Here is a 23,421-nt window from a genome sequence, read left to right as displayed (position 1 = left end):
GCTGATAATTGAGCTTTCATATGACACGACAGATGGCATTCTTCCATGCCCAAAAGGTCCATACCTGAAAGCATGGCTTGCTTGGAAATATTATAATAGAGCAATGAAAGATCACATTCCATGTTCTACCACTATCAGTTTGGACTCTTTTCTAAGCACCTTCATATTCACAGTGTCTCTAACAATGTACACAGGTCACAATAGAGTGTGACACACACCATGCCTTCTTAGTTGCTATAAATAGTTGAACAATGTCAACATTACTTGTATGTGGTCACATACCCTTGGACTCCGAAATTCATTGCTTGCACATAAAGTATACTGTTTGCCTCATTGACACTCCACATTCATTGCCTTCAACACCCAGCCTTAAATGCACACTATATAAAATGTTGCCATCTAAGCTACACAGCTGTGTCACAGAGGAGAATGAAAGCAACATTAACATAACAGTAGGAATTGTAAATAAGGCAACCAGAGGATGAAGTCAATGGCCACATTTAGACCCTTGTCATAGATCTGTACATCTTGGCTGTGTCAATCTTAGATAAAGATGTTTAATTCTAGCATGTTGTTTAAACCAAATGGTTCTACAGTGTTCAAATAATGAATCCACCGTTGTTCAGTTTTGAGCAGCAGCTTGTCAAAATCACCCCCTCTCCACGAAGGAATAAATTGTTGTAATACGCAAAACTTCAAATCATCAAATGAATGTTGCTTTTCTACACAGTGCGGTACTAAAGGGGCAGTCAAACGACTTACATTCAAACAAGATCTATGTTCTATTAGTCGAGTCTTCAGAGATCTTTTAGTTTTACCCACGTACCACAAATTACATGGGCACTGGATAATGTAAACCACCCCAGCTGATTGACATCTTTATCTAAGATTGACACAGCAGGGCATGAGCCGAGATGACCATCCCAGCATTCTGAATCACCATGGCAACGATAGACGTCAGCACACGTCATGACGCTTGCAGAAAAGAGCAGGCTATTTAATCCCGGAGACGAGTTTGAAGCGGTCTCTAGCCCGGCGTTGGTAAAGAAATGACTAAAGGAGACTTGGTTCCCGTATAAGTAGGTGGTTACCCCATCCGAAGCTAAGTATTATATTATCTATTTCATCACTGTGTGTTGATAATATTTTTCGTCTTTATAGCTTCTGTTGAGCTAGATGACTCCTGAAGAAGCAGCTACGCTGCGAAACACGGCCGCTGTCGGGTCACGGATACAATACCAATGAGACTCTCTTTAGGGCTATTTGAGCACTTTGATATATCTGAGTAATTTGAAGCAAGAACATTTTCTAAATTCTTCTAAATACTTTCCATCAAACGGGTCGCAAATGATAGATAAGACCGGATGGCTTGGTAACACCAGGCACGTCGTCAAAAGGCTTGCTGATGCGATCCCGTTTTCATCTTAAAATTTGTATCTTAATATTTCAAAAATACAATTTAGGATACGTCTTAAACATTTCGGATGGTGAAAGATTTTGATGTAGTAGAAGCCGATTCCTTTTGTTTGTAATCATATAGCAGATTCATGATTACACTAAGAAGATGTAGAAACTGGAAGTGGCACCCCTAAAGGTAGAGTACTGCTGGTAAGTGAGAGGTACATGATGCAGTACAATGTGTGCAAAAGCAAAGGCCCCAGACTGTCCATGTTGAAAGAGTGCACTGAAAGGGGACAGCCTAAGCGCCACGGCAGCCAAGTTGCAACATGCAGGTAGCAGGAAAACAACCACAAGGTCCAGCAGCAGCACTGAAGGAGCAGCCCAAGACACAGCAGCATGGGAGCAGGAGGCCCAGGATGAGACACAGCAGCACTTGGAGCAGGAGGCCCAGGATGAGACACAGCAGCATGGGAGCAGGAGGCCCAGGAAGAGACACAGCAGCATGGGAGCAGGAGGCCTAGGATGAGACAAAGCAGCACTTGGAGCAGGAGGCCCAGGATGAGACACAGCAGCATGGGAGCAGGAGGCCCAGGATGAGACACAGCAGCATGGGAGCAGGAGGCCCAGGATGAGACACAACAGCATGGGAGCAGGAGGCCCAGGATGAGACACAGCAACATGCAGCCAGCACTTGGAGCAGATGATAAGAGATGACACCCTGCAGCATGCAGCCAAACTTGGAGCAGATGAGCACCTGCTGATCCGCTTTCTTCCATCTAGACGGCACAGCAACTCTGGAGTGAGCACCCGCTGATCCTCTTTCTTCCATCTAGACGGCACAGCAACTCTGGAGTGAGCACCCTCTGATCCACTTTCTTCCATCTAGACGGCACAGCAACTCTGGAGTGAGTACCCGCTGATCTGCTTTCTTCCATGTAGAGATAAGGTGCCTTTTACAGCCATTATTTACCATGCCCTGCTACCTCATGGCCCCTTGCCACATGGACCCTTGACTCTTGGAGGCGGCATGGATTTTGAGGGCCTAGCCCTGCGGCCTCGTCCCCGTGATGGATTGCTGTGGGGTGTCGACACAAAGGAGGAAGACTCAGATGTAGGGTATGGCATCCGCTCCAAGATTTGGCTCATTATGTTAGTGAGGGTGCTTATGGATGCTGTAATACTGTTTTGTTTGCATCCTGGGACCTAGCTGCAATATCATGCTGCAGGATGCGGATTTGTCATTGTACCACTCGGCGCAGGCTGCGTATTTCTGCTCGCAAGAGCTGGGATTGCGAGGATGATATTGGAGCAGCAGGATCTGGTGTGGGTGCTGCAGATGGTGGTGCCGGAGCTGATGGTGGTGGTGGTGCCAGGCCACATGGTGGCGAAGAAGCATGAGGCCTCAATACAGGCATACCTGGACTGCTGGCAGGTCTCCAGCCTGCTGGGTCAGGCATTAAAGACTCAAGATCAAGCGACACATTCAGGCTTGTGAATAGTGGGGATTGTTGTGATGTTAGCTGCTCCTCCTCGTACTGTGTCTCTGCATCTAATAGCAAGGGCCACTGCCTGAAAGGTATGGCCTGGCTCATCCCAGGAGCATCCCGGATGGTACCTGCCCCTTGCCAGCTGGGTCCTGGTCATTCATGGCTGGGACCAGGACATTCTTGAAGGCGAGCTGTGGAAACAGAACAGAAAAAGAAAAACAACATAAGTACATCATATGGCTTAACAACCTTTCAATGTTTTTGCCATCAGAGGAGCACTTTGTGGGATTTGAAAGTGATCATCTAATGCCAATTTCTGTGTGGGTTTCACTACTGTGTTTGGGTCATTCCTTGTGAATGGCTAAAACACATAGTTTAAGACACACTATGTGTCTAGCAGTTGCTGTGTGGGCCTTTATGGCTCATGAGAACTTACCAGCCGTGACATGTGAGGTGTCCAGCCACAGCTCCAAGCCTTCAAAAATGTCCAGTCCCAGATGTTCCAATAACCTCTGCTCCATTTTTGTGATCTCTGTCGGACAAAGGTGCCCCTCCGCCTATTTGCTGCTGATATTTTCTGCGAGATGCTATTTTGGATTTCAACTGTGCTTTCACATCTCTATACATATGAGACACCTGCTTCCAGGTTCTCTGTATGCCACTGTGCCGGGTGATGGTCTGGGCTATGTCATTCCAAATGTGTACTTTTGCTGACTTGCTGGTCTTGGCTGCTTTGTTTCCAAAGAGGTGTGCATAGTTCTGCAGGACACCTGCTATGAGCAGCTCGTTCTCCTGTGCACTGAACCTAATAGCCCACAGTCTCCGGCAGGGTGTTGCCTGGCTGCCTGATGGGGGTGCCACTTCCGGTCCTGGAGGGGTGTCCTCCCTGCCCTCACTCTCCATCCCACTCTCATCTCCCCTCCCTTCGTCCCCCCCACCTCATCCTGCCCTACCAATTCCTTCCCCTCTGTCCTGTCTCCTAACCTGTTTGTACTCCTCCCACCAACTCTTGCCAGACTAACCCCTTCCCTCTCCCTCTCCCCCTTCCCTCTCCCCCCCCCCCCAACCCTCTTATCCCTTCCCTCCTGCCTCTGCTGCTATCCCTGGCCCTATTTCTACTCCTCCTCCTCCTTCCTCTGCCACTCCTGCCCTCATCCTCCCACTCACTCCTCCTCCTCCTCCCTCCACACTCCCCTTCTCATTCCTCTTCTACTGTCTCACTCCTCTTCTGAACCTCTCTTCCACACTCTTCTCACGCTCCATTCTCTCCCTGTTTTCCTCACTTCCACCACTCCTCACTTCCACCCACTCCTCACACCCACCCACTCCTCACTCCCACCACACCTCACTCCCACCACTCTTCACCTCCTCCACTCCTCACTCCCACACTCCTCACCTCCCTCCCACTCCTCACTCCAACTACTCCTCACCTCTTTCACACAGCTGAAAGGCAGCGGGTATAGGAAGCCGAGGGTGATGACGGCATATGCCCTCTCACTCCGCAGCCAGAGACCGTCTCTGCATTCAGCCGGGAAGGGCTGAGCTCAGGTAAGATTTAAAAAAAAAAAAAAAAAAGTAATAGAGTAAGAAAGAAATACAGAGTAAGAGAAGGAGGATTTTGGTAGGGCTTCTACTTTCTTGGTCTCCGTGCTCAGTGCACCATTCCGATGTTTGTCCCACCCCGAGGGAGGTTAAGGGACATGGACAGCCTGGAGGGTTGAGCAGCCTCTATTGGCTAGGGCCCGCTCTGAGGCTTTTTCACTGTGTGCTGCTTGATAGGCCACGATGGCATTTTCGCATGCTTTTATCTGTGCATTAGGCTGCCCTCTTCAGGCCCGTCGGTTTGGACAGTGCATTTGGCTGTGCAACCAGATTGTGTGCCCAGTTTTTGGATGCTTAGATGTCTATTTTAGAGATGTGAATCGTGTCCTCGATCGTCTTAACGATCGATTTCGGCTGGGAGGGGGAGGGAATCGTATCGTCGCCGTTTGGATGTTTAGAGTATCGTGAAAATCGTTAAAATTGTGAACCGGCACACTAAAACCCCCTAAAACCCACCCCCGACCCTTTAAATTAAATCCCCCACCCTCCCGAACCCCCCCCCCCCAAATGCCTTAAATTACCTGGGGGTCCAGCGGCGGTCCGTAGCTAAATCGGGCGGCCGTACGGAAAACGATTCGCGGCAGGAGATCGCTCCCGGACCCCCGCTGGACCCCCAGGGACTTTTGGCCAGCTTGGGGGGCCTCCTGACCCCCACAAGACTTGCCAAAAGTCCAGCGGGGGTCTGGAACAACCTCCTGCAGTCGAATCATGTTGGTCTATGGCCGCCGCCATTTTGCGCCGCCATTTTGCAAAATGGCGGCGCAGAATGGCGCCGGCTGAAGACAACACGATTCAATTGCAGGAGACCGTTCCGGACCGCCGCTGGACCCCCAGGTAATTTAAGGCATTTGGGGGGGGGGGGGTTCGGGAGGGTGGGGGATTTAATTTAAAGGGTCGGGGTGGGTTTTAGGGTGTTTTAGTGTGCCGGTTTTCCTGCCCTCCCCCTTCCCCCGATTTAGCTACGGACCGCCGCTGGACCCCCAGGTAATTTAAGGCATTTGGGGGGGGGGGTTCGGGAGGATGGGGGATTTAATTTAAAGGGTTGGGGGTGGGTTTTAGGGTGTTTTAGTGTGCCGGTTTTCCTGCCCTCCCCCTTCCCCCGATTTACGATTTTTTGACGATAAATCGGGGGAATTGGTATTGTATCGTGGCCCTAACGATTTTTGACGATTTAAAATATATCGGACGATATTTTAAATCGTCAAAAAACGATTCGCATCCCTAGTCTATTTAGACATCCAGGTTATAGCAGCATCCATGTTAGACTCATGCTTACCTATGCACACAAATTGGGCGCGTTGATTTGCACTTAAGTTTGGGATGCCTAGCCTTGCGACACCTAGTCTTGGAACACCTAAATTTTGGACGCCTAAGTTTTGGACATATGCAAATTTAACAGTAAGAGTTCAACTGGACACACACCTTCGGTCACCCGTTAAGCATGCTGATGGACTAATGGCACCTATAGCTAAGAAACCTAAGCACCTTTCCCTATGCGCTGCCTGCCAAATTCCTTCATCTCAGCCTTGCGTGCCCTCTCACTTATGCCAGCACTGGAGGCTCAGGTAGAATTATCTTCCTCTGATTTTACTAAACCTGGTTCTTCCCAGCCTGATGAGGGTGTGGGTAAAGATTTGTCAGGAGGGATGCCTGATCTTGTAACTCCATTAACTGGTTCATCAGAGGGAGGAGGTAGCTCAGTGGGCACAGCACAGGTACCTCCTGGTTTTGACATGGATCCTTCTGCCTTTTCTTGGGTAGAATTTTTTCAAGGATTGCAATCCTTTCTTCAGGCACAGTCCTCAGCCCAGTCCAATCCTGCCAGGGCAGAGCTGTAACCTGGTACTGCTGTTAAGTGCCGAAGTACACCTAGATCAGCAACAGGCCTTCTCAATAAGGATCAAGACAGCATGGGTGATGAGGCTGATTGTGACTTTCTGGAGGATGGGGAGATTCCTTTAGGACTAGAACCTATGTTGTGGTTCTTTCATAGAGATGAGCTGCCGGCTCTGATTTCCCAGACTTTCAAAATACTGGGAGTACCTGGGGTGGATTCCAATTCTGAGCCAAAGAAAAATCCCATTGGTTTTGGTTTCCTTGCGTAAAACCTCTTGCCTTTTCCTGTTACAAGGCCATTCAAGAATATATTTATCTTGAGTGGGCCACCCTGGAGGCTAATTTCAAAGGGGGTCGGGTTTTGGAAGGCCTGTACCCTTTGGATCCAGTGGTGAAAGAACGTTTGTGTTTTCTGAAAGTGGACGCACTTGACTGTGCAGTCTGCAAGCAGACGACTATCCCCATGGAGGGAGGAGGGGCCTTGAAGGATGTACTTGATAGAAGGATTAAGACCATCCTTTAACAAGCGTTTGAAGAGGTGGCAATGACTTTGCAGATAGCTTCTTGTTGTTCCCTGGTGGCTCACTCTTGTTTACTTCTCTCTCAGGAGGTCGATGGCTCTGGAGTGAATTCCAGGGTAGTTATGAAGCCAGCAGCAGAAGCGGGTTGTGATTTGGTCCACATCGCAGCCAGAGGGGTGGCTGTGATAATAGCGGCCAGGCATCAGTTATGGCTGAGAAATTGGTCGGCGATGCAACCTCTAAGGCTAACCTTATGAAATTGTCCTGTAAAGGCTCACTCCGGTTTGGAAGCAAGTTGGAGAAATTGGCCAGTAAATGGGGCAAATCACCAGTTCCTTGGTTGCCAGAGGATAAGAAGCAGATGCAATATTCCTGTAGCATGAGAGGTCATGCTAGGCGGGTCCAAGCGTTTTCAACCATATAGAGGAGAAACTTCTTAGAGAATTCGGCCTTTCAGTAGGTCTCAGTCCTTTCATCCCAGACAGCTCAGACTGGGCGAGGACATGGGTAGTGGAACCTCCCGAGCCTCACAATGAAGGTTTTCCAACCCAGCCCCAGGAACAGGAGATAGGCTGATGCCTCTCTCTTTTTTATCAGAACTGGGTTGAAATCACAACAACTCAGTGGGTCCTGGAGGAGATATGAGAAGGATATGTGCTGGAGGTTTGCAGTGTTCCTCGGGATGTGTTCATGGTGTCTCCATGCTACTCCCCACAGAAAAAGAAGGCAGTGGAGTGTACATTATTAAGGCTCCTCAGCCTGAAGGCTGTGGTTCTAATTCACACGTCTCAAAAAAATATGGGTCTATATTCCATCTATTTCATTATGCCCAAGAAGGAGGGCTCCTTTTGTCCTATTCTGGACCACAAAGGGGTCAACCGTCACTTGCGGATGACTCATTTTTGCATGGAAACATTGTGCTCAGTGATAATGGCTCTGCAGTTGGGAATTTCTGACCTCCCTAGATTGTCCAAGGGGTATCTACATATTCCTATCAGACTAGAGCACTAACATTTTCTGCGATTCGTGGTTTTGGGGTGCCATTATCAGTTTCGGGAGCTGCCTTTTAGTCTAGCCATCGCTGCCAGAATATTTTCCAGGGTAATGGTGGTGGTTGCGGCGGATGGGATCCTAGTACATGATTGGCTGGTTCGTGCCAAGTCTCTAGAAGAGAGTGATCTGGTGACTTGCAAGGTGATCTCCCTGTTGCAGGAGCTCGGCTGATTGGTGAACCTAGCCAAGAGCAGTCTTCAGCCTGTTCAGTCACTGGAGTAACTGGGGGTTCAGTTTGACATGAAGCAGGGCAAGATTTTCCTGCCAGAGGTTCATATTCAGAAGTTGATGGCACAGCTGTATCTGTTGATGGACACTATTCGCCCATCCTTGTGGTCCTATCTACAAGTGCTTGGTTTAATGTCAGCAACCCTGGTAGTAGTGCTGTGGGCAAGTGCGCATATGCGTCCTCTCCAATGTTTTGCTGTCTCGTTGGAATCTGCAGTCTCAGTACTACTCAATTTGGCTCCACCTGCCAATGGAAGTCTCCTCCCAACTGCAGTAGTACCTACAAGTGGATCACCTAGGGAAGGAAGTTTCTCTAACATCACTGGACTGGCTAGTACCTATGACAGATGCAAGCCTCCGCGGTTGGGGAGGTGAATGTCAGGAGCTGCAAACTCCAGAACATATCCTTCTCGTATCTCCTTCAGGACCCACTGATTTGTTGTGATTTCGACCCAGCTCTGATAATAAAGAGAGAGGCGTCGGCCTATCTCCTGTTCCTGGAGGTGGGTCAGCAATCCTTCATTGAGAGGCTTGGGAGGTTTGGGTTTAGAATATCATTGTCTTGTAAGTGATATTCCAATTGAAATAACACTGCTTATTCCAGAACTTTTGTGATAAAAGGCAAGTTGAATATTGGTCTATAATTGTCCGAATTATCGATTCTGCCAGTTTTATTTTTTAGGATTGGTTTCATCAACAGCTTGTTTTGCTATATATGGGACCAGACCTTCTGAGAGCAAGTGGTTGATTATGGTTGCAATTGTTGGAGTGATTATGTTATGTACTATTTTCAGGGAACTTGCCGGAATTGGGTCTAGTGAGTGGATAGCAGGCTTCATTTTGATAATGATTTGATTTATTTTGAGTTTAGTTCCTATGTTGAAAGTGTTCTATGTAGGACTTTCAGCTTTGTCTTCATATTCTTTTGTTGGTGAGTAAGTTGGGAATTGAGTTTTTAATCTATTTATTTTATCTAACAAGGAGGCGGTATATTCATTGCAATCATTTTCTGAGCAGTTGTATGTACTTGAGTTGGAGGAAGATGTGTCCTTGATTAAGTTTTTTTGATAGTTTCGAAGAGTAATTTGGAATTAATTATTACTCCATGAATCTGTTTTGCATAGTAGTCCTTTTTTGCTTTATTGATTTGTTCACAGTATTTTGATAGAAGGGATCTCTATTTTTCTAAGAATTCTGCTGACGGGCATTTTTGCCATTGTTTCTCTAATTTTCTCAGTGTCTGTTTAGTTTATCTCAGCTCATCCTTTGTTCTGAGTTATTCCATTCATTTTGGAATGTTTTTGTCTGTACTCAGCTTAGGTTATCAGCAATTTCATTGATGGTTTTATCCCAGGAGTTAAAGGCGGAGGTGGCATTAGTTTGATTGAACTCAGCTAGCTTATTTTTCAATGATTCTTCAAGAATGTCCAGTTTTTTCTTTTTTCTGAAGGTGAAAGTTTGATTATTATTTAAATGTGTTTGCTTAGTGTTGAGGCGTGTTATTTCTGCTTTTATTTGTTAGTGATCAGACCAGGGCAATATATTGTGGGAGGTATTGATTAAACAGTTATTGTCATTGGCAAATATTAGATCTACAATATGTCCCACTTTATGAGTGGGGTTTGTTACAAATTGTAACCATCCCATTGCTTCCATTGTATCTAAAAAGATTTCACATGCTGTAGTTCTAGGTATTCTATCTACATGTAGGTTAAAGTCTCCTACTATTATTGTTGAGTCTGTTGATGGAAATGCTTTAGTGAATAATTCAATTAGGGATGAGCAATCTTTTTGAAGAGTTCCAGGGGGGAGGCAATAGACTAATCTTATGTTTTTTTTGTTTTTGGTTTTTAATTTTTAATTTATTGCATTTCAAAATTTTATAAACAGAAACAATTGGATTTTATGAGGGCAATATTTCACAAGAAATTCAAAGCAAATACATATTTATCTCATACTTATCCTACAATACCAAGGATAATAAAAAGGAAATATTAGAGAACGTGAACGTCAAATAAAACATGGAGCAAAACAATAAGTATATACCTTTAAATTTTGTATCTTGTCTTCCCCCAGAGAAGGGGGAAGGGCAACCAAAATGATAAAGGGGATGGAACAGCTTCCCTATGAGGAAAGGCTGAAGAGGTTAGGGCTGTTCAGCTTGGAGAAGAGAAGGCTGAGGGGGGATATGATAGAGGTCTTTAAGATCATGAGAGGACTTGAACGAGTAGATGTGACTCGGTTATTTTCACTTTCGAATAATAGAAGGACTAGGGGGCATTCCATGAAGTTAGCAAGTAGCACATTTAAGACTAATCGGAGAAAATTCGTTTTCACTCAACGCACAATAAAGCTCTGGAATTTGTTGCCAGAGGATGTGGTTAGTGCAGTTAGTGTAGCTGGGTTCAAAAAAGGTTTGGATAAGTTCTTGGAGGAGAAGTCCATTAATGGCTATTAATCAATTTTACTTAGGGAATAGCCACTGCTATTAATTGCATCAGTAGCATGGGATCTTCTTAGTGTTTGGGTAATTGCCAGGTTCTTGTGGCCTGGTTTTAGCCTCTGTTGGAAACAGGATGCTGGGCTTGATGGACCCTTGGTCTGACCCAGCATGGCAATTTCTTATGTTCTTATGTTCCCCCAAGTCATATTTAATTATCCCATCATAACAACTCTTAGGAGTGTGTATCTAGGTATGCTCTTAATTGGTCTGGGTGATTAAAAATATATGTATTTTCTAAATGTTTTATGTAGCATTTACAGGGATATCTTAATGAGAATTGTGCACCCCTTTCTTGCACTTCCTTACGAAGTGCAATAAAGTTTCTATGTCTTATCTGAGTTTTCGCACAACATCTGGAAAAATTCTTATGGGTGCACCATAAAAATTCTGTTTTTGTTGTCTGAAATGCAGTTTTAACACTGCATCTCTCTCTGAGTAAGATAGGAATTGAACTAATAAAGTAGCTCTATTATCAATTTTAGATTCGTATGACTTTTCAAGAAATTCCGTCAAATTAAAATTTTCCATATCTTTCTGATTGTTATCCTCCCTCACTTGTTGTAGATAATAAATCTTAGATAATTTAGGAATTGAAGTTTCTGAATATTTTAAAATATTTTTCAAGTAGCTGTTAAATAAATCTACTGGAGTAACCAAATGAACTTTAGGAAAATTTAAAAGTCTTAAATTTAACTTCCTGTTTTGATTCTCTAATATTTCTATTTTCCCCTCGTGTTCTTGTACGGATTTTATCAAATTCACCTGAGTTTTCTTAATTTCTCCCATTTTCTCATCAAGAATATTGGCATTTTTCTCTAAATTATCAATTTTCCCCTGCAAATACACATTCTTTTTTAAGACTTCTTGGACATTGATAGTTAAATTATTTATTGACTTTTGCATATTAATAATCATCAATCCCAATTCCTCCAATGAGAATTTTTTAGGGGTGATAATAGGTATATCCTGTATTTTCAAATTAGATACTACATCTCCTAACTGTTGTGAAGTCCCATTTCCTCGATCTGTGTCCAGTATGTAACCATCCTTGGCATCCCAGGGCCTCTGTTCTTCACTGCCCTCTGAGATTTTCAATGCATCACCAATGTCTCCTTGGGAGCTAAGGGAATCCCTTAAAAGTAAAACAGATTTTTCAGGTCTTATAGATGGAGGAGCAGGTTTCTCTGGGGCACCGGGGGTAAGGATGTTTCACTGGCCAAGCAGACTATCTCCTGCTCCTGAGTCAGTCTGCTAGCGGCCCTCACCGGTGTTCGCATGGGGGGAGTTTGAAAACACTCCGCTATAGTTGACTGATACATTTTGACTGGAGTAGAAAGTGTATCAACTCCAACTGAAAGTTCTTTAAAGGAATGCTTTCAATGAGACAAGTAAATCTTATACTTAACTGAATACTGTTCTCTACGGCCGCAGCTTTAGAATTCTCCGTCCCAATCCGTTCTAATCCGGGCTAAGCCGGGCAAAGCACGCGCCCCTTGACCGCGCGCAGCTTAACCGCCGGAGTAAGCAGCGTCTTATTGCCTACCCGGCTCCTCCTTCTCCGACATCACCAGCAGGCAGGAAGCCGGAAATTAGTAAGTACAAGCGGGCCTCTCACCGGCCAGACCCCAACAGGAAAAGATGCGGTGGCGACGCGCCGGAGTAAGCAGCGTATTATTGCCTACCCGGCTCCTCCTCCGACGTCACCAGCAGGCAGGAAGCCGGAAATTAGTAAGTACAAGTGGGCCTCTCACCGGCCAGACCCCAACAGGAAAAGATGCGGCCCAATCTTATGTTTAATTGTAGTGAATTTAGTATTGCCACCTTGCAGGGTAGATTAATCTATACTTTGTAAGCTGTGAGTTTGAGTTCTATTTTACTGATTTTTGGTAGGACTCCACCTTTACATTTAGGTCTGGGGAAGTGGAAGAATCCATAGTTGGGATGATCAATTTGATTTAAAAGTACATTTGTTGAGACAGGGGTGTTTTAGTGTGTTCTTGGGCCTCAGCCCGGACCCAGACCTTCAGGGTCAAGCTGAGGGTTGACGGTGGCTCCACATGGCTGAACACGGTCTTACCCTCTGCCAGGCCTGCAAGCTTCCAGAGCCAACAACATGTGATGTTGGTAGGGGAACGGTCCTCCGACTGTTCCGAGCCCTTTCGGACCTGCCGCTTGATCGGCATTGGAGCAGCAGGCCTGGCCTGAGGTTGAGGGCAAACAGAGGCCTTGACACATAGACAGGACTATGACTGATGTAACGGCATCTCAACGAAGACACTTGTGCTGACGCAGAAGGCATCACTGATGAAGATACTTGGGCTGATGCAGAAGGCATCACTGACATGACGAGGAACTTCACATCCAAACCGGGCAAGACATAAGGCAGGGGAACATTGGCACTGTCTCTCAGTGCACCCTACACAGCCCACCTTCATGGGCGGACCCAATGGGCTGGTCGCGGACCACCCTGTCCCACTGCGCGCCCTACACAGCCCTTGGAGGCTGGTCACGGACCACGAGGAGAGCGGGACTAGCGCAGGGTAGGTCCAGGCAAAGAGGAACTCCAATGACGAAGCCGGTGTCATCTGAAGCTTCCCCCATGGCTGGCGGGAATGGAGGCTCAGGAGCACAGGACACACAGTCCACCTGTAGGCTGGTCCACTCGGGCACAACCTCATCTGAGGGATCCCCGGCCTTACAGGTACTGGAAGGCTCAAGAGCACTGCAGATGAAGACGCAGGGAAGAACATCCTGGCAGGCAGACACATCAGGATAAGGAAGAGCATGGCGGAACATCAGGACATGGTCAGGGACCTCAGGCAAGACATCAAGACACGAAGACATGGTATAAAAGCAGACGAGACGAGGAGCCCCACAAAGAACGGAAAACCTTACAAAGCTCTGGCAGGCGGGAGCCTCCAGAGGGAACTCACGCTGATGCAAGGCAAAGACAGACTGAAGTTGAAGTCCTTTTATGGGGCTGCAGACCGGCGACTCCCTGGGAGGAGTTTGGCAGGCCCACACCTAGCTGGCCCTATAACTACGGAGAAGTGCTGCGGGCCGGCCCCTAGGGAAGGGCGTGGCTCAAACCAGGAAGTCCATGCAAATACAAGCAGCCTTCAGGCAGGCCCCACGGACATCGAGGCCTCCCAGGCCCTGGAGCAAATCCTGAACAGTTCGCAGGCGAGGCCCTGGATTGGAGCAGCCTCCAGGAAGAGGTAAGAAGCCTCCCGTAGCCCAGCTACAGGAGGGTTCATAACAACATTATCTTTGTTATTCAGCCTGGTTTCAGAAATGCAAAAGACAAACATGCACACTTGTGCACCTGTGCACCTTGCGAAAGTGTGCGTGTACTGAAAAGTTCTTATGTACTTCCGGGCAATTTGTTACGTGTATTTTAAAAATTGTGCAGATGCATCCATGCAGCTTGTAAAATACATAGTCAATATACATGGACCCATATACGAAGGTATATGGGGCTAGGTGGAGTTGTTTGACATGTATCCTCCTTGTATGCATATAAATTGACTTTTTGAAAGTTGCCCACCCTCAAAACAGGTAAATTGACCTGTTGTCAGAAAGTGTTCCCAAGGGCATCTTTCGGTCAGGGAAGAAAATAACCCATACAGATTGCATTGTAAAATCTTCATGCATTTATTTCCTTTAATTTTTTGCCTGCATCAGGCCCAGATGTAGGCAAGGGCAACAAATGTAGGTAACTGCAACATTTTGAAGGTGCCTAAAATTTCAAGGCCAAAGAAGAGCCTGTTTCTGCTTGTTTTAGGGCAATGTGCTGTTACAGCTGCGAAAGGGTGATGCCACAGCACTTTGCCTATGCTTGTCAAAATCTTAAATCCAGCTATGACCTGCATACAAAGCCAGTGCAAATACTGCATGTACTTTGACCCTACAGCAATAATAATATGAAAACTACACTCATAATTTTGCTTTGATTATTGATGCAAACCCTGCAATTAAGAATTACAAACATTATTTGTACCAATATGGGCAGTTTGATTAATGCCCCCAAAATGATTAACAGTTTATATTTATTTATATTGAAACATTTTCTTGTCTATCACAATTAGTGATGTTAATATTATTAATGGCAAAAAATATTCATTATAATGTACTGTATCTTTGTGATTATTTTTCTTTTTCAGTGCTGTTGGAAACATGAAAATAGCTGAGGTTCATGCAAATGGTCATTGTATTAAGCTCTTGAACAGTTCTGAAAAGGAAGAGGACATTGGAGATTATATTCTCCAGCAGAATGTTGGTGGCCATCCAGTGATCAAATATAGATTTCCACCTAAGATCAGAGTGAAAGCTAAGAGCATTGTTACGGTGAGTTAAGAAAATATTCATGATACTTTGGTATAAGGAATTCAACCTGGGTTACTATGTGCAGTTTAACTGAAGACAGTGACTATACCACTGGTATTTTGTAGCTGAAAGTTTCACATATATCTTTCCTATTCATTAGCATTCTTCCTTCTGTTATATACCTCATGTATTTTTGACAATTTCTTTTCACTTAAAAATTTTTACTAAGCATTTTTGTTGAAAAACACGGAAAAAAGCACAGTATGATCCAAATTTTTCAAATTCTTTGGATGTTTTGATACTTCCATGAGTGTCTTCTAAGCTGCTTTCGGCGGTCCGTGGGCTAACCCTGCAAATCGCTGTCCTCTCCTCTTAGTCTGGGCACCAGGTAGGATGAGATATACTTATGGTAGGACGCTGCTCTCTGCCGCTTCAGGTCCTGCTCCTCTTCACGGTGAGATGTCGCCAGTTTCTCTCATGGCTGGACTCAGCCATCTGCCTACCAACATACTTCCCTTAGGTGCATGCACGGTAGATGCTAACAAATTTAAAGAGCCTGTAGCGTGGGCGATGTCATCATGCAGCTAGGCCTATAAAAAACCTCCAGACATCAACTTTCTTGCCTCAGCAACAGGTCTTCCTATGTTTCTGTAGTATGAATTGCCTCAGCCTTCCTTATCCTCCAGTTCTTGCGTTTCTTCAATTTCAGTGGTTCTTGTCTTCACCTTCATTTCTTCTTTGTGTTCTTCACCTGCTTGTTCTGCTCCTTGCCTTCCTGCCCTGCCTATCTGCACCTCCTTCCCTATGGATGGATACCTGGTATTGATCTTGGCCTGGTGCCTGAACATTCTCGCTTGACACCTGCCACTGACCACTGCCTGACTTCTGGATACTCCTGACTGCCACTTGCCTCTTGATTATAGCCTGCCTTCAGATTCACCTCATCTTCTCCTGTGCCAACCCAGCTACATCAATGGATCTTTCCACCAGCAAAGGCCCCCACCTAAGACCTGCTGGCCCAGGCATGCAAAGGTTCAACAGTAGGGGAGCCTGGGCTGGTACAGGCAAAGCTCCAGTTGGGACTCTGCCACATCTTGGTTGCCTGCTAATGGTGGGGATCTGACACTGGATCTTCTCCATTACAGCTGGTCTATGGCAAGCAACCACTGCCTCTGCTGCCACTACCCATAACAGTGCCGTCACCAGTGGCTCAATTATCTGCCCAAGAATTGCAAGAACTATGGGCATACACAAATCACCTAATCCAGAAAGCCACTGACAAAGCCAAGAGGGCGGCAGTTGCCCACAGATGACCAGTCCTACAGTTTAAGGTGGGAGAAAAAGTGTGGCTGAGCACACAACATCTACGCTTGAGGGCTCCTTCCATATATGTGGCTGCGTGCTACATCTGACCTTTCCCTGTACTTTGTCATCTGGGGCCCATCACATACAAATTGAAGTTGCCACCTACACTAAGGATAAACAACATATTTCATGTATCCCTACTTAAACCACTAGTGCTTTCATGGCACTGTGGGGCACCACCTGAACTACTGGATGTCATGTGACCACCGATGGGACACAGAGTATGAGGTTGTTGCAGTCTTGGACTCACTTTATAGAGGAAAGAAAATCGAGGAGCTTCTCTCTAGGAAGTGATACAGACCCGAAGAAAACTCCTGGGAGTCAGCCTCCAATATCTTAGACCAATAACCTCTTAAAGGAGTTTCATCAAAGGCTCCCAAGGAAGCCCAGACCCTCAGAGAAAGGCTCTAAGAGGGAAGGTAATACTGTGTTTGGTGGTCCATGGGCTAACCCTGTGAACTGCTGCTCTCACCTCTCAATTTGGACCCTGGGCAGGATAAGATGCACTCGTGGCAGGACACCGCTCTCTGCCACTCTAGGTCCCACTCCTCTTTGCACTGAGACACCAGCTTCACTTATGGCTGACAACATGCTTCCCTTAAGTGCATGTGGCTGACACTAACAAATTTAAAGGACCTGCGGCAGGAAAAGCCCTGCAGCTTGGGCCGATGACATTATGCAGGTAGGCCTATAAAAGGCCTCCAGACCACAACTTCCTTGCCTCAGCAAGAGGTCTCCTTATGTTCCTGTAGTGTGAGTTGCCTCAGTGAACCTTGTCCTTCAGTTGTTGAGTTCCATGTCTTCACTTGCTGTGGTCCTTTTCTTCGTCTTCAGTTGCAGTGGTCCTTGTCTTCACATTAATTTCTTCTATGTGTTCTTCAACTGCTTGTTCTGCTCCTTGCTTTCCTGCCCTGCCTATCCACCCCTTCTGCCCTGTGGATGTATAGACTGTATTGACTTTGGCCTTACTCCTGGACATTCTCACTTGTCAACTGCCACCGACCACTACCTGATTTCTGGACACTCCTGGCTGCTGCCAGCCTTCAACCATAGCCTACCTTCGGTTTCACTTTAGCCGCTCCTGTGCCAATCCAGCTATGTCGACAAATCTCTACCAACAGATGCCCCCACATAAGACCTGCCAGTCCCATCACCCAAAGGCTCAACCTGAGGAGAACGTGGGCTGGTATAAGCGAAGCTCCAGTTGGGCCTCTGCCTCATCTGGGTCTGCCAACTGTCAGTGGGGACATGCAGGGCTCCTCTCTGTAGGTTGCATCAACCCCGCTCTAGCCTACAAGTCCACACCCACAACATTCTATTTTAAATATAGAAACATGAGGGCAGAAAAAGACCATACAGCTTATCTAGTCTGCCCATTTCTACAATCCTTACCCCTCTTTCAGAGATCCATTGTGCTTGTCTCATGCTTTCCTGAATTCAGATACTGTTCTTCTCAGAAGGTCCTTGTGAGACTACAAGGTCTATAATCAGTAGGCCAGTTAGTGGACAAATTATCCAGCTAAAGTTAGCTGGATAACTTGTCCCATACATATCATCCTAAAGTTATATGGCTAACTATAGCCAGATAAGAAAAAAAACCTAACCAGTTATGTTCGAATATAGCCAGATAGGTTTTTCATTATCTGACCTTGTATAGCCAGATAACATGCTTCTTAACTGGATATCTTTAAAAGATATCTGGCTAAGTAGCGCTGTCATCATCCAGGAAGATAAGGCATCAGTGGGGCAATCCAATTCAATCCAATCCAATTAATTTATATTCCGCCTTTCAAACACTTCAAAGCGGATTACATTCAGTTTCTGTATGCATTTCCCTGTCCCCAGAGGGCTCACAATCTAAGTTTGTACCTGAGGTAATGGAGTCCCTTCCTTCTGCAACAAAGTGTAATAGTAAGGTCCTGTTATTTATTTATTTATTTATTTATTTATTTATTTATGTATTTATTTATTTATTTAGGATTTTTATATACCGACATTCTCGATACAAATATCAAATCAAGTCGGTTTCCATAGAACAAAACTGTCGCGGTTAAGGCGTTACATTAAACAGAGTTTCTGAACATAAGAACATAAATATTAAATAATAAATATTAAATAGACATGTTCTTCTAGTCCCCCCACCCCCAAACCTTTTTAATGACTTAGGAAGGGGCCGGCATTTTGCCATTGCTGATTTTGTTTATGTCTATACTATGTATTCTGTTTTGATGACTATATATGTTTAATGTAAACTGCCTTGTGCTTTTAGTAGTAGAGAACAGTATAGAAGCCTTTAAAATATAATAAATAAATAATAAATATGCTGGACCCGGTCCCAATACTCACTTAGAAACATAGAAGTCCATATTCAGACACAGTCTGGCTAGAAAATGTTGCGCTCGGGGGTGGACCCTTGTCCTGTGGCAGTGGAGATGCACCTCCTGGTAGGGACCAGGAGGCAACAGCCCCCAGGGGGTGGAGCACAGAAGGAGACAGAGGCTAGGAAGAGCTTCACCACTGGAAGCCCGAGATCCCCCCGGGAGGAGCCCATAGGGACCCAGGATGCTTGGACTTAGGTGGGCCTTGTAGGGTCTCATGGGAGAGTGGAAGTCTGTTGTGCCCACAGACAGAAGGGGAGCACGGTCAGGTTCGAAACTGGAGGTCAGGTGGAACAAGGAGGACCAGAAGAGTTTAGGTGATGGCAAGGTAGGAACAGAGCCAGAATCTGGAGACGAGGTCAAGCAGGCAGAGGTCAGAGTCCAAGAGTCAGTCCGAGGAATGGTCAACAAAGCAGAGGTCAAGCATGAGGTCACAGGCAGTCTAAGGTCAGAAGGCAGGCAGCAGACAGACGAGTCGAGTAGCAGGCTGGAGTCAGGAGGAAGGTGGAAGACAGACGAGTCGAGTAGCAGGCTGGAGTCAGGAGGCAGGCAGGTCAAGGAACAGACTGGAGTCAGGAGGCAGGCAGCAGTCAGGCAGGTCGAGGAACAGACTGGGTTCAGAAGGCAGGCAGGCAAACAGGCAGGTCAAGTAGCAAACCAAGGTCAGTACCAGAGAGACAGTCCGGAGGTACTACTGGGAAGACGAATAGACGAACAGGAACAGGAGGACACTGCAACTAGGAAGCAGGAACAAGGCAGGAACAGAACTGGAACAGAAGGATCCTGGAACGAGACTTGGAACAAGACAGGAACAAGTAAAAGCGTGGAGACAATCTAGCATAAGCCGACCCGATTACCAAGGCAAGGAAGTGCAGGCAGGGTCTTCCTTATAACAGAGACTCAATCAGGGTGCGCCACGGAGCTAAGACCCGCCCTTGACCCTACAAGAGGCCGGGCGGTCTGCATGCACGTGCGTAGGGGCGTGGCCAACAGCGCTGAAGATGCCGAGCTCCGGCGTGAGGCCTGGTGCTCAGTAGAAGGCCCGGTGAATGCCGGGGCCTGGAAGTGCTAGCATCTGCCGCTTTGGAGGCCGGCCCAGGACCTGACATGGAACCATGAAGGTGAGCAGGCCCATGCGTGGGTCGGGTGTGGATGGGGCGTGTAACAGTACCCCCCCTTCTAGGCCTCCCCCTACATGGCCGTGGCTTGTCAGGATGATCCCTATGAAAGGCTTTCAGGAGCTCCTTATCAAGGATATTATGGGAAGGTTCCCACAAATTCTCCTCAGCCCTGTAACCCTCCCAGGCTAAGAGGTATTCCCATTTTCCTCGAAGCTGCCGAACGTCAAGGACCTCTCTTACCTGGAGGGAGAAGTCAGGTTCAGCAGAGACCCGTGGAGGAGAGGGAACTCTGCATGAGGGCCAGGAGAGGACCAACAGCTTCAACAAGGACACATGAAACGTATTATGGATACCCAAGGCACGAGGTAGCTGAAGTTGTTCAGCGGCTTGAGAAAGACACTCTTTTACTCGGTTCCATACCTGACAAATGATATTAGCCATGGATTGTGCCATTGGAGACAGAACTGTCAAGGGAACAGGAAGAGGCAGGCGGGGCTGCCGTCCGAATACCACAGAAAATGGGGAAACATCGGTGGCTGCAGCAACATGGTGTTGTGCGACAGCTCTGTCCAAGGAAGAAGATCAGACCAATTATCTTGCTGATCATTTACATAGGAGTGGAGGAACGTCTTCAGGGTCCGATTGGTCCTCTTACTTGGCCATTGGCCTGTGGATGATAGGCCGATGTATAGCTTAAGGAAATGTTGAACTTCTTACATAGAGAACACCAGTACTTTGCAGCAAACTGTGGTCCCCGATTGGATATGATCTCCTTATGGAGTCCATGAAGATGAAAGATGTTCTTTAAGAACAGTTTTGCAAGTTCCGGGGCTGAAGGGAGGCCCGGCAGAGGAATAAAGTGACCCATTTTCGAAAAACGATCGATGATGACCCAAATCACCGTGTTGTTCTGGGAAGGAGGCAGGTTTGTAATAAAGTCTGTCGAGATTCTCGCCCATGGTTCGGTAGGTGCCAGGAGTGGTTGCAGTAAGCCCCAGGGCTTTCCAGTAGGCGGCTTCTGCTGAGCACAGATGGGGGACACACAGATGGGACACGAGTCCACATAGTTTCTGGAGTCTTGCACCATATTGGGCCACCAATAGTGTCTTCCTAACATCTCTAAGGTTCTGGCACGGCCCGGATGGCCTGCCAACTTGGAGTAATGAGCCCATTTCAGAACTCGTTCACGTAATCTCTTAGGAACGACAGTTTTTTCCAGTAGGAACTGTAGTAGTCACGGCAAGGGAAATACAAGCAGGATCAAAAATGAAGCTAGGAACTTCAGGGACATCTTCAGGTTTGAATGATCTGGATAGCATATCAGCCCAAAGGTTCTTAAAACCAGGACAGAAACAAAGCGTGAAGTTGAATCATTCGAAGAAAAGTGCTCATCGGGCTTGACGAGGGTTTAGGAGTTGAGCCTCTTTCAGACACTCAAGGTTCTTACGGTCAGTGAATATGGTAAACTTGTGTTGCACCCCTTCCAACCAGGGGCGCCACTCTTGGAGTGCCAACTTGACTGCGAGGAGTTCACGGTCACCAACGGTGTAACGCTATTCCATGGGGGAAAACTTGTGTGAATAGAAAGAACAGGGAATCAGTTTGCCCTTGGGGAAAAACTGGCTCAAGACGGCTCCTGCGCCAATTGCTGAGGCATCGACCTCCACGACGAAGGGACATGTGGGGTCTAGGTGCTGCAAACAGGGACCAGAGCAGAACGCTTCCTTGATAGTCTAGAAGGCGGCAAGTGCTTTAGGTGTCCATACCAGGGTGTTGGCCCCTTTCCTAGTCATAGCAGTAAGTGGGGCGACTAGGGAGAAGTAATAAGCAATGAAGCTCCGGTAATAATTGGTAAAACCAAGAAAATGTTGCAAGGCTCGGAGGCCTACTGACTGAGGCCAGTTGCGGATCCCCTGGACTTTCTCGGGGTCCATGGAAAATCCTCAGTCAGAAATGATGTACCCTATGAAGGGTAAGCGATTATGCCCAAACAAGCATTTTTCCAGCTTGGCGTATAAGTGGTTCTCTCATAGATGTTGCAGTACAATCCGGACGTGATCTCTATGAGATTCCAGGTCTTTAGAAAAGATCAAGATTTCGTCAAGGTATACGACTACCAAGGAGTACAGAAGATCTCATAAGACTTCGTTCATAAGGCGTTGAAAGAATTCTGGGGCATTACATAGCCCAAAGGGCATCACAGTGTATTCATAGTGACTAGGGATGTGAATCGTGTCCTCGATCGTCTTAACGATCGATTTCGGCTGGGAGGGGGAGGGAATCGTATTGTTGCCGTTTGGGGGGGTAAAATATCGTGAAAAATCGTGAAAAATTGTGAAAAATCTAAAAATCTAAAAATCGCAAAACCAGCACACTAAAACCCCCTAAAACCCACCCCCGACCCTTTAAATTAAATCCCCCACCCTCCCGAACCCCCCCCCAAATGAGTTAAATAACCTGCGGGTCCAGCGGCGGTCCGGAACGGCAGCGGTCCGGAACGGGCTCCTGCTCCTGAATCTTGTTGTCTTCAGCCGGCGCCATTTTCCAAAATGGCGCCGAAAAATGGCGGCGGCCATAGACGAACACGATTGGACGGCAGGAGGTCCTTCCGGACCCCCGCTGGACTTTTGGCAAGTCTCGTGGGGGTCAGGAGGCCCCCCACAAGCTGGCCAAAAGTTCCTGGAGGTCCAGCGGGGGTCAGGGAGCGATTTCCCGCCGCGAATCGTTTTCGTACGGAAAATGGCGCCGGCAGGAGATCGACTGCAGGAGGTTGTTCAGCGAGGCGCCGGAACCCTCGCTGAACGACCTCCTGCAGTCGATCTCCTGCCGGCGCCATTTTCCGTACGAAAACGATTCGCGGCGGGAAATCGCTCCCTGACCCCCGCTGGAACTAGGAAGCAGGAACAAGGCAGGAACAGAACTGGAACAGAAGGATCCTGGAACGAGACTTGGAACAAAACAGGAACAAGTACAAGCGCGGAGACAATCTATCATAAGCTGACCCGATTGCCAAGGCATGGAAGTGCAGGCAGGGACTTCCTTATAACAGAGACTCAATCATGGTGCGCCAAGGAGCTAAGATCTGCCCTTGGCCCGACAAGAGGCCGGGTGGTCCGCACGCGTGTGCGTAGGGGTGTGGCCAACAGCGCCGAAGACACCGAGCTCTGGCGTGAGGCCTGGTGCGCAGTAGGACGCCGGGGCCTGGAAGTGCTAGCAGCTGCCACTAGGGAGGTCGGCCTGGGACCTGCCATGGAACCATGAAGGTGAGCAGGCCCGTACGCAGGACGGACACGGACGGGGCGCGTAACAGAAAAGTTAGCCAGATAAACTTATCCAGCCATCTTTGGAGGTATATTCAATAGTGAAACCGCACTATTGAATATAGACGGCTATCTAAATGTTAGCCAGCTAACTATAGCTGTTAAACTTTAGGACAGCTCTTTGACCCAGTGAAACTTAAATGGCTATGTCATCTGGTTAACTCTGAATATCAGAGTTAGCTGGCTGACTTAACTGAATAACTCATCTCCTCTCAGTTACACCCCTGGAATGCTCCTAACCTAGCCAGCTAAAGTCTAGCCAGCTATGTTATTAACCGGC

At 47.0% G+C, this 23,421-nt stretch overlaps 1 protein-coding gene across 1 annotated transcript in view; it reads left to right on the top strand.

Annotated features, from left to right (window-relative positions):
- The window catches only part of LMNTD1 (lamin tail domain containing 1), a 1,277,316-nt gene that overhangs the window by 371,939 nt on the left and 881,956 nt on the right, over nucleotides 1–23,421 (top strand). The window contains exon 6 of the mRNA XM_029600162.1: nucleotides 14,795–14,978. Coding sequence (XP_029456022.1) covers nucleotides 14,795–14,978 — 184 coding nt within the window. The remainder of the gene's footprint in view (nucleotides 1–14,794; nucleotides 14,979–23,421) is intronic.

The sequence above is a fragment of the Rhinatrema bivittatum genome, chromosome 4 (assembly GCF_901001135.1).
Source record: "Rhinatrema bivittatum chromosome 4, aRhiBiv1.1, whole genome shotgun sequence".
NCBI classification, from domain to species: Eukaryota; Metazoa; Chordata; class Amphibia; order Gymnophiona; family Rhinatrematidae; genus Rhinatrema; species Rhinatrema bivittatum.
The sequence above is the reverse complement of the archived record's forward strand: the minus strand, read 5'-3'. Positions and strand labels throughout refer to the sequence as shown.